Source organism: Nyctereutes procyonoides, unplaced genomic scaffold, assembly GCF_905146905.1.
Source record: "Nyctereutes procyonoides isolate TBG_1078 unplaced genomic scaffold, NYPRO_anot_genome, whole genome shotgun sequence".
In the NCBI taxonomy this organism is placed as follows: Eukaryota; Metazoa; Chordata; class Mammalia; order Carnivora; family Canidae; genus Nyctereutes; species Nyctereutes procyonoides.
The window spans coordinates 5,133,654-5,148,266 of record NW_026575123.1 but is presented as its reverse complement, the minus strand read 5'-3'; the positions used below and the strand labels follow the sequence as shown (position 1 = coordinate 5,148,266).

Sequence of the window (14,613 nt, the reverse complement as noted above, 5' to 3'; positions counted from 1 at the left end):
AGCAATGGTTGTGTCATTCGGTAGACAAGGAATATTAGAGGAATCATATTTCACGAGAAAAATTAATTGTAAAATATGATGTTACACTTGAAGCAAATAATTTAAACCAGTAGGCTTTTACATTGTAAATTGCTTGGTTGCTAAGTAATAGCAAGAACAACTGTTAGAACTTTGATCAATTATGTACTGACTTGAAATTGTTATCTCATGTGTTATGTTGGTCCATCTTATCTCTATCCTAGAATATAAGCCCCTTAAGGTCAAGGGCCATATTTTCCTATTATTTTACCTCCCTTCTTATCCATTCACATAATATTGCTCACAGAGTGGGTATAAATCTAAATTCTGTTAAGAATCTATGAAGTTGGGGATCCCTGGGTAGCTCAGCGGTTTAGTGCCTGCCTTTGGCCCAGGGCCTGATCCTGGAGTCCTGGGATCAAGTCCCATGTCAGGCTCCCTGCATGGAGCCTGCTTCTCCCTCTGCCTGTGTCTCTGCCCCCCCACCCCCCCCTCTATATATATATATGTATATCGTGAATAAATAAAATCTAAAAAAAAGAATCTATGAAGTTTAGAGATCAAGAGATCATTCTAGTCACCATCATTCTCAAGTTTCTCTGCAGCTAAAAAAACTTAAAAATTCATAAGAATGCTATATTAAGCAATTTATTAAACCTAATCAAAATATTTAAAACTTAAGTAATATGCTAACCTGGAGAGCATGTTTCATTTTGTGATATAACTTCAGACTCATCTTTTTCACCAGAAAGATCCTCTTCATCAGAGAGGACCAAAAAGGCTTCTTTTGGCAAACTCTCACTGCTTTCTTGTTTAGATGGTGAACCAAAAGAACCTTCCATCTTCTCTTCCAAATCTGGATTTGTCTCATCAATTGGAAGGAGAGAAGTTTTAGAAAAGCAAGTAAGTTCATCTTCAGCGGGTGCAAGCTTTTCCAAAATAGGAATAATTTCATCTGTCTCCATAGAATCTGTATTTTCTAAGATAATTTCATTTTTGTCATCTTTTATAATATTTTCACTAATGGTTTCTACAAGGTCTGCAGAATTTTCATCTTCATTCTTTTCACTTTGGTCAATTTCCATACTGCTGGAGATAGCCTCCTCTCTAAGAGCAGGTTCTGTGACAGCATCTTCCTTTACCTTCTTTTCATTTTCAGGAGGTAGATCTGAACAAATAACTGTATCATCTGTTTCTAGGGTTTCTTCATCAGCATCAATATTACTATCAGCTTTATTTTTCTCATCCAATGAGAAAATTTGGTCTAACTTTTCATCATCCCCATTTTTTTCAAGAAAATCATCACCTTTATTGCTACTAAGCTCTGTACTGTCAGTTTCAGGAACAGGTTCACAAACTGGTACAGAAGCTGGCTCAAAGGTGGGATCAGAGGTCAGTTCATCAGAAGTGGGTTCATCAGAGGCCAGATCACCAGAGGTTGGATCACCAGAGGCTAGGTCACCAGAAGCCAGATCACCAGAGGGTGGATCATCAGAGGCCAATGCTCCAGAGGACAGATCACCAGAGGCTGAATCACCAGAGGCTGGATCACTGGAGATCGGTTCACCAGAGACTGATTCATCAGGGACTGATTCACCAGACACCAATTCACCAGAGAATGGCTCACTGGAAACTGTTTCACCAGAGACTATTTCACCAGAGGTGATATCACCAGAGGTGGGATCGCCAGAGGTGGGATCACCAGAGGCAAGATCACTAGAGGTGGGATCACCAAAGGTTAATACTTCAGAAGCCAGATCTTCAGGGGTTGAATCTCCAGACTCTGGATCTCCCATAGCCAGATCAACAGAGGCTGGCTCATCAGAAGCTGGTTCAGCAGTCAGTTTACAAACTAGTTCAGGAGCTATATTATTAGTAGACAAAGGTTCATGCTTTAAATCATCATCCTGCTTGTTTTTTACATTAACATTTAAGGTACAGGACGTTTCTTTCCATTCTGATTTACTTTTTTCAGGGTCAAAACAAAGCTCTTCAATGCCATTCACCTCTTCTTTGTCATTAATATAATCCATATTTTCCAAAGGTGAGGTTGGGTCCAAATCTCCATTTTCATGGTTGCCATTTAACAGCTTAACATCAGCTTTCAACAGTTCTTCTTTGACCTTGTACACTGCTTCAAGTTGCTGACGATCACTCACTCTCATTGTTTTTCGAGCCTTAAAGACTTTTTTCTGAGGTTCTTCTATACTATCCATTTTGAATCTTTAAAAAGAGAAAGAGAGAGAGTTTAATAATTGAAACAGAAGCCACCTAATAGATGAACTGCAAACTGATCTTAACAAGCAAGTAGCCCTTATTAATGTAATTTTGAAATAATGACATATAGAAAGCATAATAATCCTTGCTATGTGCTAATTTTCATATTAACTGGACTTATGTAATGTAAAATTGATGACAGGTATGAACCACACATAGAAGATCAATCATCATGAAGTACTAAAAAAAAAAAAAAAAAAGACTAGCTTTTTTGGGAGGACAGCAAGAGTCAGTCTTTAGAGCCACTCTTGGAGCCGAACTGTATCGTCCCCTCTTCCTCCACTTCCCATTTTGCAAACAATTAAGGCCATTCATCCCATTAAAAAAGAAAGAGAAAGAAAAAAAAGGAAGAAAGAAAGAAAGAAAGAAAGAAAGAAAGAAGAAGAAAGAAAGAAGAGAAGGAGGGAGGGAGGGAGGGAGGGAGGGAGGGAGGGAGGGAAAAAGTGACTAGTTTCTAGTTTTCTCAGTAAGCTAATGAATTCAGAATCTAGAGGATATAGAAGCATAAAAAAAGTAAATGCAGTAAAAAAGTAGATGGAGAAAGAAAAATCAAAGTATGAGAGGCCAAAAGCAGTAGAGGAATGGGAAAGAGATATACAAATAAGGTAAAAAAGAAAGGAAAATTAAGGAAAGATGGCATTTGCAATCAGGCATATCTAAATTAACAGTACTATAAATATATTTACAAAAGATTACCATCCAAAAATTGCTAAGACAATTCTCGACAGGAAACATTCACATATCATATATTTGCAAATAATGTATCTAAGAGACTTGCATCTAAAAAATATAAAATACTATTACAACTGAATAACAACAAAAATAACCCAACTTATAAATGGACAAAGTAACTGGGGTGCCTGGGTGGCTCAGTCATTAAGCATCTGACTCTTAATTTCAACTCAGGTCATATCAGGGTTGTGGAATCAAGCAGGGAGTCTACATGAAAAGTCTGCTTGAGGTTCTCTCCCTTTCCCTTTCCTCTGCTTCTCCCCACCCACCTCTGCTCAAGGGAACACAGACCCGTGCACGTGTGTGCATGCTCTCTCAATTTTTTTTTAAGTAGACCAAGTAATTGAATAGACATTTCTCTAAAAGATATACCAATTGCCAATAAACCAATGCTATAAAACACTAAAAAATGAAAAGATGCTCAACATTACTAGTCATCAGAGAAATATAAATCAAACTGCAATGAAATAACACTTCATATACACCAGAATGGCTATAATCAAAGAGAATAATGAGTATTGGTAAAGACACAGACAAACTGGAACCCTCACACAATGCTTGTGGGATTATAAAATGGTACAGCTGCTCTGGAAAAGTCTGGGAGTTCTGCATCATGCTAAACGTTAACCATTAATTTTCTATATTTCCTCTTTTGCAATACACATAAAGCTATAAATTTCCCTTTTAATGTTGCTTTAGCTGCATTGCATATTTTGATGTGTTACATCTTCATTGTTGCTCTGCTAAAATATTTTCTAATTTCTCTTGTGATTTATTCTTTCACATGTTATTTAAAAGTTCCTTTAAAAAGGCATATATGACTATGTGAAGCTCATTAAAAAAAATACAAGGTTGGTTTCATTTTTTAAAAAATGAAGCAATGTAGATTATAAGTGAGTCATGAAGCATTATGGCTTTCTTTCAGGCCCAACCAAGGTGTCCATCTGATAAAATATATTATTTTCATATTACAATGTCTCAGAATGTAATCTTATTTAGACAGAGTCTTTGTAAAGGTAAACAAGATAAAGTAATGTCATTAGGGTGGGCCCTAATCCACTATGATTGGTATCCTTATAAAAAGGTGGAAATCTGGATATAGATATGCACACAGAGAGCCATGTAAAAACTGGAGTTTGGCTATCGCCAAGTCACAGCTAAGAGACAGGTCTGAAATAGGTCCTTCCTTAATCCCTGCATGGCCCTGGATTGCCTTCATTTCAAACTTTTAGCATCTAGAACTATGAGACAGTAAATTCCCTACTTAAGTAAAATAAGTAAGTAAGTAAGTAAGTAAGTAAGTAAATAAATAAATAAATAAATAAATAAATTTCAAGCAATGAATTCAAAATTCATTGCATAAACAGAACAGAGGATGAAAATAAACACAAGATCATATAAAGATACAGTATATTCATTTGACAAAATTCAACACTGACTTATATTTAAAACTCTCAGGAAACTAATAGAAGAAAACAAATGTAATAAAGTTATCTACAAAAAGAAAACTACAAAAAAAAAAAAAGAAAACTACAGATATAATACTTAATGGTAAATCAAAATCAGAACCAAGACAAGGATATTCCCTAATACCATTTCTATGTTAACATCTAGCCAGTGCAGTAAGGCAAGCAAAAGATGCAAGGGTTTCATCCTGTAGAAAACAACGTCACTAGTCTATATAATGGAATAAAATGGAAGTATTTTATGCACTCAGATATACAGGAAGCAAGGATATTGGTTTCACACTGGATATTTACCTGTAGGAATGATGGTTGAATACACTTGCTCTGGCTGCAGGGGGGGGTGGGGGGGGCGCTCGGAGAAGCAGCCTCTGACATCTGGGAACTTAATCTAAGGCTCACAGCTAGACCTCACTGTTACAAAATTGACTTGAAGCCATGTTGTTCTCCTTTTGAATATAACATCACCTCAATGTTCACATTAGACAAGTTCAAAGTGCAACCTATAAAATATCAAACCTCTCTCTCTCTGACTAAATAAGCATGGCTACTTTGTTTTTAGTCAGTTACAGCTTTATTTCTGTCCTCCCTTACAGATAAGATTTATTGAGATAACCAAGCATAGAATTGCTCCTACTTTCTGATAGCCCCCAATCCAAAGTAAAGCTCTATTTCCTCAAACTCTCCCCCAAATAACCCGATCTCTACTATATTAAACTCATAACCTTGTTTCTAATATCCTCTTATTGACTGATGTGCCTCAGTTTCCCCCATAATAAGCATTCTTCCTCACAGCAACAAATAATAAATCAACATGTTCAATTACACATCTGATTCTGGTGTTCCATTGTTCTTTTTGGCTGAAAGGCATAAAACAAAGCCTAGCCTATTTGTTAGAGGCAAATACAGCTTAAGAACCTATCACTTTGTTACAATACTTCTAGAATGTGGTACAATCTGCATTCATTTGCTCACTTTAAGCTAATTACTTACAATATATTTCTTAGTCTTCCTAGTATTTTAATTATGGAACTCAGTAAAACTATTCAGAAAAATTATCTTTCAATTGAACAGAAACTTCAATGCAAAATTATCATAGGCACTATTTTAAGGGCTATTCATTATAGTATACCATTTAAACTTCAAGTTTTTTCCCACCCACCATCCATTCCAAACTCATACTCACTGAAAATTTTTCTACAAAGAAGATGCAATGCAAATTTTGTAGTCACTTTTTCTTGCTGACTCCGAAGATAGAAATAATTAAATTTATAGCATAAGGAGTATGACTACCTTTTAAATATTTTAAATACTGAACTGCAATTCTTTTGGCCTCTGATCTCTTAATAGTCCCATTGCTCAGCTGTTATATGGAAGCTGACAGTTACTGACAGGTACATTAATAGAAAGCATTTCCTCTTTAAAAAAAAAAGTCTATTTTCATAATTTTTAGCAACTCCTTTAAGAACACAAATTCTGCAGAAAGAAATATGGATTTCAATTCCAGCTCTCCCATGTATTTACTATATGGCACCAGGCAAGTTTCCTAATTTTAGTTCAGCTATCTTAGAGAATATTGCTAACAGTACCTGCCACAGAAGTTGTAGTCATGATTAAATGAGATTCTATACATTAAGCACTTAGAAACTAGTGAACACTCAATAATGTTATCATGATTGTCTATGTATAAGAATATTTTCAGACATAAATCAGAGAATCTGAGACAAATTTCTCTTAAATATTTCTGGTATTTTGTAGATAAGTTAGATAATTTAACATGCAAACATGACTTTAAAAAATTGCCACCACGAAATAACATTTAATAAAAATAAACATCATTCAAGCAAGCTGGTTTTACGAATTAAATCGCCATTCAATTCAGTAATAACAAAATACTGTACAAAGAATTACAAAATAACTACCATCTATACCCACAAGGGAGCACACTACAGCCATTTACCACATCTTTTATGGGTTCTAAGTATAATGAAAAACAGACAAAGCATAAGGAAGTAGCATGAACAACCAGTTCAAACTAGTTCAGCCATATCTGTACAAACCAATCAGCAGTAACTTTTTTAAAAATCTATTTTGCATAAAGAAAGTATATTTAAGAAAGATACACATTAGAAAAGGGTATGTTACCTGCAAACAAGTCTCCATGGCTGTACTACTGGAACAATACATTTCTAAGGATCATTTTAATACGTCATCTGGAACTGAGATGCCATTCACAAAACTATTCTACAAAAGAAAAACTACTTTTTTAGGTTGCAACACTAAAATGATGAAGCTTTCATATGACTATAATTCATATAATCATATAGTTCATATAGAAAATGTCTGCCATATCTAGAAGTAAATGTGTAAAACATAAGCTTTCTCTAGAAAATATTTTTTCATGAAGAAGATAATCAAAAATCTGTTTTTAGGTCCCTATTCTGTGTATTCAGATTCAAGAACTCTGAGATAATATCATCACTAATAAAATCTTTTCCTACAGCATTATAAAGGATTTTTCACCTTTACCAAAGGAATTTATATTGCAATATCCAAGAAGGGTATGTTACCTGTAAATAAGTACCTATAGCTTGGAATTTTTTTCAAATTTTGGGTAAATTATTTTTTAAGGAAAGCCCAATGAGCCTCTTCATTTTTTAAGTGAAAACATTTTCTTCTCTGCTTCATCCCTCTTCCACCTATAACTTTTATTCTTTTTTTCTAGCAAAGAGATCATAGCTATGAAACAACAAAGGGAAGTATTACCAAAAGCTGTAATGTCTTAGCCTACAATCTGCCTGCTCAAAAAGCTCAAGAATTTAAGTGGCTGTTCAAGAGCTGCTCACAAACTCAGCCAATCAGTAGCCAGCATCCTGATTCCTGCCCAGCAACAGGAGACAGACAATAAGGTCAGAGAAACATAGTTAAAACCTGGATCCGCAATACGTTAGTGAGGTTCTTTGTCTAATATAAGTAATCTAGAACATATAAGCATAAAATCTAAATCCATATGATACATATTTAATATATCACATAAATAAATAAATAAAAATTTACAACTTTTATGCTATTTCAATTTATCTTCCTTTAAATATCCATGAGTGTTTCCAGAAATATAAATCAACTCCCTAACTGGAGAAATAAGCCAAACATGGACAATACATAATAAGAATACACTTCTCACCCCATGGATAAGAATCTGCAAAATTCCAATGTAAATTTCTTTTTTAAAAAATCCACACTGTTTAACGTTTATAAAACATTTGTAACTAAAAATTCAGCAATACCTTAAATGAAAATAATAAAATTATTTTCATACCCACCTATCACTGTTGTTACAGGTTTCTGATTCCAAAAATTAATAGTATTCTGGACCCAAAGGTTTACTACATACAGCATCATAAAGTGTTTTGTTGTCTACTGCACCGAACTGACTTCGTTTGATTCATCTAATGAGATTAAAATGTCTGACTCTTGACAATTTATATTAAGTGTTGTAAGTACAGCTACTATATCTTTTTCTCCTTAACTGCCTAGCCTTTCACAGCAGGTTATGAGCTCTCCCCTTTTGAAGCAATAAAGCAAATGTGTGGATTACAACAGTAAATATTCATGTAAATTGAATGGAAATTTTTCCTACACTACATATTCTACAGTCCTTTAAACATAAAATTATAAAATAAAAATAGGAAATCTGTCATCTGAATATATTTTTTCTCAAATTCACTACCTATCAGATTTTCTTAGTAAACAAGTTTTAAAAATAAACCTCATTTTTTTCTCCTTCAGTTACAGATGAACCCTGTAATTTTTCAAACATACCCAAGAGGGAGCTTGCTGCAGCCATACTCTTAGTTTATATAATCTCCCCATAGGAAAAATAAATCAGCAGCTGCTTCAGTACTTCGTCCTGTGAGAGAACTGAAATTCACCGTCTGATTGGCTCAAAGCCGTAGTTGTCTAAAACCAATCAGACATCAGCATCACAAACCTTGCCCAGCAACAAGGGAAGCAGATGAGGGCAAGTACTCTACTAAGAATCCAAACGGTATGAAAATAAAGGTGAACATTTATATTGAAACTTTTTGATGAAACTGAAACATATTAATAAGATACTCCAAGATTTACAGGTTAAGTAATAAGTCTACAGGAGGGTTTCTTTGATGAATAAACAAGGATCTGTACTACCGCTTTCCAAGAACAGTTAACAAAACAATAGGAAGTACCTGGATTGTTAAATCAAAACACACGCAGTCACACACAAACACTATCCTAATTCAAAGTTATGGATACCTGATGAATTGTACTTAAAAATAAAACTCAGCACAAACTTGCAAAACGTGAAGCAAAGCCATTTAAGTGGACTTGACATTTTTAGCTTTGACATAAGCACTCCAAGTACACTCTGGCTGTTAAATGGCATTAGTGTAACATTATTCCAAATAATGGGATGCTGGAAATAATTTTTATTCAAATTTGAGTTTTCATTAAATGGCTTAAATAAATATTGGTCAATAGGACTAGTAATAGCTTACTCTTAATCACTTTATGCTCACGATTCCTAGCCTCTTTAGAAACATAGCTCTGCTACTTGATTAAGAACCCATTCTCCATTGAGAAGTGTGTGATTTTATTTCACACACTCGTATTTTACTTGAGAATTCTGTAAGAGTCCTGAAAATAAAATCATGAAGAATATGCAGTATGTTGCAAAATAAGTATTTAACTCTGCTTTACTGTTTACTACCCCTTAATGAGACCAGTAAACCTGATAATGCAATGATCCATCCACTTTGATACATATCTGCACAAATTTAGTATAAAGACCTCCGACATTTTTATCTTAAAAACTGGATAACATCTCTGTTAATAATTTTCCTAAAACTTTAAACATAAGCACTACTCTCCCTACTTCCATTTAAAATCCTATAAAGATTTTCATCATGTTTCCACATTCCCTTGCTTTCTATAGGTTTTCTCCCCCAGTCACTCACAAAGCACTGGCAATATTTACTTAAGGACCCAGAATCTTCTGTGGTTCACAATTCTTCGGTTCTACTAATGCTATTGTTCTTCTCTCGATTGCATAAAAACACCTTCATTAGCTATCTTACCATCTTTAAAAAAAATATCGATCGGTGAAATCTGTTATCTAACACTTATTCAGTAAAGTATTGAGTGATCATAATATTTGACACCTCAACAAAGAATCCCTTCTGCCTGTCATCAACCCTACAAATATCAGCTGGAGTATCAAAATGTGGAATGAAATATCCCCACACTAAATTTTTAGAAGATGATCAACAACAAAGGAAACAGGGAATTTCTGTACCATCAATTTCTTGGACAAAATAAGATCAAATCATGCTCTTGCAATTTTGGTTACAACAAAACCAGAATGGTCACTGGAGTCTAACTTGTTACATTCACTGCCATGTTTTGAGAAATTCTAGGGTAGTCTACATGAAAAAATGCATGATGCCCTAATACCACTTCCCCAAGTATATTTCTGGAACCATTCTGTTATATAGGCAAATTAAAACTAATCAACCTGATCTAACAAATCCAATTTTGGAATACATTTATCAAATTACACCCCCTTAGAAAATTAACCAGTTACCCATCAGGTCCCTATCCACCAGCTTGGCCCACTCCCAAACTCTACCACCTATGCAGGTAACAGTGAAGTTACAGAAGTAACTTCAGTTAAAATTCAGGAATTTAAACAAGTTGTCCAAATGTAATTTTCACTGTTTGCTTGGGTGAATTAAAAAACTCCCAGAATGATTTATGAGAAGTTTAAAGATGTATAATCCTTCAAATGCCAGGAAACAGCTCTAACTTTTCTTATCAACCTAACCTAAGGAGAAAGAATAAAAGCTTACTTTGTTTATCAGCCAGCTTCCAGGAAATAATTTTGGGGCAACAATCCCCGCCCTGAAAATCCTACTGGCTAAGAACATTCTTTCTAGGTAATAGGCTGAAAGAGCAGCACCCTCACACACTAGGTCTTGTGGCAAAGGGAAAAGACCCCAATGATAGACCCATACAATATACCAGGGTTTTAAAGCTATCTCTTAGACACAGTATATGCCACTTTCATTCATAGTCTGTTGGTTAAAACCACAGTAGACATTATGGGGGTGGAGAAGTAAAAAGCAACCACTGGAAAACACTTCATGTCTCATGGCAAAAGGCATAAATATATAATCTAAGATCTTACAGGAAGAAATAATAATAGTGAAATATCATATAATCTACCACGTTTTAAAAATACGTAATTATACAAAGCTTGGCCTACCAAGGATTTCTAAACTAACAAAACTGGATCTACTCAATGTCTGTTCTAACATTAGCATAACAGTTGAGATAGGATAAATCACCCTAACCGTCTAGATTTCAGGTTGCTCAAGTGTAAAACTGAGATCAGACCAAATGCTTGCTAAATTCCATTCTAGCTCAAAGTTTATATTACTTTACAAATGTCTAGTTATACTGATGCTCTTTTGTAATTAATGTTTCATTATAAAATACTGTGAACATGCAAAATTCTGATATAACAACTATGTGTGTACCCATCACCCAGGTAAGACACAAAACAATTAGGGAAAAAAAAACAAAGCCCTCTATATAACACTACCAGACAGCATGCTCCTCCTTCTCCATCCCTAACTCCTTAACACAAGTTAAACATAATCTTGAATTCGATGCTTATTATATTTAGGCATGACTTATACTTTTTCTATATTATAAATTCCTCTTTTTGTTAACTAAACAATGTATCTTAAAGGTAAAAAAGGCACTGACATTTATCCAGGGGCAAATACATGTCAGACACTATACCAAGTCATAGTCTTTTCTCATTTATTTGACAACTTACATAAATTCGCATCTACATATGATCTGAATGAATACACCAACAACCATGCTGCTAACATACATTTCTTTACACAGTAATTTTAACTTGGTAGGGTCAACCAGACACCCAATTCAGTACCAAGTTGTTTTTATTAGCATATATGCCCTTCTTATACATTTTATCCTTTAAATTTTGTTACCACAGAGTGTTCTAGAATGTTAAGCAATAAACAACAGATAATCCTTGATTTAATACAGGTGTGAACTGCATGGGTCGATTTATATGTAAATTTTTTACAGTACAGTACTGTAAATTTTTTCCCTTATTTTCTTAATATTTCCTTTTCTCTAGCTTTACTATAAAAATAAAGTATATGATACATGCAACATATAAAATATGTCCTAACTGACTGCTAATGTTATCAGAAAAGCTTCCAGTAAATAGTAGACTATTAGTTAAGTTTTAGGGAAGTCAAAAGTTACATGCAAATTTTTTACTGCATTAGGAATTGTAACCCTATCAACCATATTGTTCAAGAGTAAACTGTATTATGGTATTTGCCATAACTTCTTTCTCTATCACTTTGAAAATGGAGAAGTCATTCAATATAATCCCTAAAGACTATCCACAGAGTAAATGCAACCTGCACACTAGTTCATATATAAGCTACACTAATACTACTACCAGGATCCTATATACTCGATTATCTTTTAAAAGTAACTTAGCCATAAGTCATCTCAGCAAATAACAGAATTCACTAAACAAAATATAAGGCAATTTCCTCAACCCTATAAAGGGAATTTAGGAAAAGCCCACAACTCACATACTTAATAGTGAAAGAAAGCTTCTACCCTAAGATCAGGAATTAGACAAAATGCTTGCTCTTACCACTCCTATTCAGCATCAATTAGAGGTTCTAGCCTGGGCAATCAGACAAAGAAAAAAAAATGAAATAAAGGTATCTAACTTGAACAAAGTAAAGCTTTCTCTGTGTTCAATGACAAAATCTTATATACAGAAATTGTAAAAAATCCACCAAGAAAATCATTAAAACTAGTAAATGACCTTAGAAGGTTGCAAGACACAAGATCAATATATAAAATCTACTGTATTTCTATACAGTTACAATGAACAATTCAAAAGTGAAGTTAGGGATGCCTGGGTGGCTCAGTGGTTGAGCATCTGCCTTTGGCTCAGGGTGTGATCCCAGAGGTTCAGGATCGAATCCCACATTAGGCTTCCTGCATGGAGTCTGCTTCACCCTCTGCTTATGTCTCTACCTCTCTCTCTCTCTCTCTCTCTCTCTCTCTGTCTCTCATGAATAAATAAATAAAATCTTCTAAAAATGAAATTAAAAAACAATTCTATTTACAATAGCATCAAAAATAATAATAAAAAGAAGTACAAAGCTTCATCCTCTGAAAAACTATAAAACATTGAGGAAGTTAAAGAAGAGCTAAATAAACACAAAGACAATGCATACTCCTGAATCAAAAAGCTTAATATTAAGATGTCAACATTCAAAATTAATCTACTGGAAATCCCTATTAAAATTCTAGTTTTCTTTTTTGCAGAAACTGACAAGCTGATCCTTAAATACATATGGAAATGCAAGGGACCCAAATAGGAAAAATAATCTTGAAAAAGAAAAACAACATTGAAAAACTCACTCTTCATATTTTCAAAACTTGCTACAAAGCTACAGTAATCCTATCAGTGTGGTGGTACTACTAGCAAAAAGGACGGACATAGGGGATCCCTGGGTGGCTCAGCGGTTTGGCGCCCGCCTTTGGCCCAGGGCCCGATCCTGGAGCCCTGGGATCAAGTCCCGCATCAGGCTCCCAGCAGCCCTGGGATCGAGTCCCGCATCAGGCTCCCAGCATGGACCCTGCTTCTCCCTCTGCCTGTGTCTCTAAATAAATAAATAAATAAATAAATAAATAAAATCTTAAAAAAAAAAGGACGAACATATAAATCAATGGAATAGATCAGTCACTCAAGAAATAAATCCTCATATTTATTTACGGTCAACTAATATTTGACAAGGGTGCCAAGACAATTCAATGAAGAAAGAATATTATTTTCAACAAATAGTGTGGGGACTACATGTGCATAGCCATTTGCAAAAGAATGAATTTGGACTCCTCTTCTCATACCATATATAAAAATTAACTTCAAGTGTCTTAAAGACCTAAATTTAAGGGTTAGAAGTTTTAAACCTTAAAGGAAAGCATAAATATACATCTTAGAATAGGCAGTAACTTCTTATATATGACCCTAAGAGAACAAGCAATGAAAGGAAAAAAAAAAAAAAAAACAGATTAACTGGACTTCCAACAAACTTTAAAAACTTTTATGATGCAAATGACACATCAAGGAAGTGAAACAACTCACAGTAATAGGAGGAAATATCTGCAAACAATGTACCTTATAAAAGACTTGTATCTACTAGAACATACAAAAACTGTTATAACTCAATAATAAAACAAATAACCCAATTTAAGATTGAACAAGGACTTGATATTTCTCCCAACGATGTATCAATAAACAATAAACATGAAAAGATGTTCAGTATCATTAGTCATAAGAGAAATGCAAATCAAAGCAGTGAAATATCACTATATACACACATCAAGATGGCTAAGATCAAAGAGAGAAAATAACAAGTGTTAGCAAGGATGTAGAGAAACTGGAAACCTCATACAATGCTGGTGGAACTGTAAAATGAAGCAGCTGCTTTGGAAAACATTCTGGTAGTTCCTCAACATGTTAAACATAGAGTTGGCATAAGATCTAGCAAGTCCACTCCTACCTATATACTCAAAAGAAATAACATATGTCCACACAAAAACCTGTACACAAATGTTCATAGAAACCCTATCTGTGACAGCCAAAAAGTGACTATTCATGATAGCCAAAATAACCCAAAAGTCCAACAACTGACAAAATGTGTTATATCCAAAGGAATATTATTTGGCTATAAAAAGAAATGAAGTACTGATAAATGTTACAATGTGACTAAACCTTGAAAACAGTGCTGAATAAGAGCCTGTCACAAAAGGCTACATGTTGAATGATTCCATTTATGTGATATGTCCAGAATAGGCAAATCTATAAAGACAGAGAGCACCCCGGTGGTTGCCTATGGTTGAGGAATTGGGGAAACACAAAATGGCTGTTAAAGGGTAAGGAGTTTCTTTATAGGACAAAAATGTTCTAAAATTAATTGTGCTAATAGCTGTAAATGCTGTGAATATCTTTCTA

The 14,613-nt window shown here is 34.3% G+C and overlaps 1 protein-coding gene across 7 annotated transcripts in view; it reads right to left on the bottom strand.

Moving 5' to 3' along the window:
- ATF7IP (activating transcription factor 7 interacting protein) overlaps positions 1–14,613 on the bottom strand; it is a 105,267-nt gene that overhangs the window by 48,689 nt on the left and 41,965 nt on the right. For 5 of the 7 annotated variants that reach the window (XM_055336745.1, XM_055336748.1, XM_055336743.1 and 2 more), the window contains one exon: positions 713–2,241. In XM_055336745.1, the coding sequence (XP_055192720.1) occupies positions 713–2,234 (1,522 nt within the window). In that variant the 5' untranslated portion in view covers positions 2,235–2,241. Of the gene's footprint in view, positions 1–712; positions 2,242–6,635; positions 6,735–8,312; positions 8,357–14,613 lie in introns of those variants that run through there. The other 2 variants (XM_055336749.1, XM_055336746.1) reach the window with 2 other exon arrangements.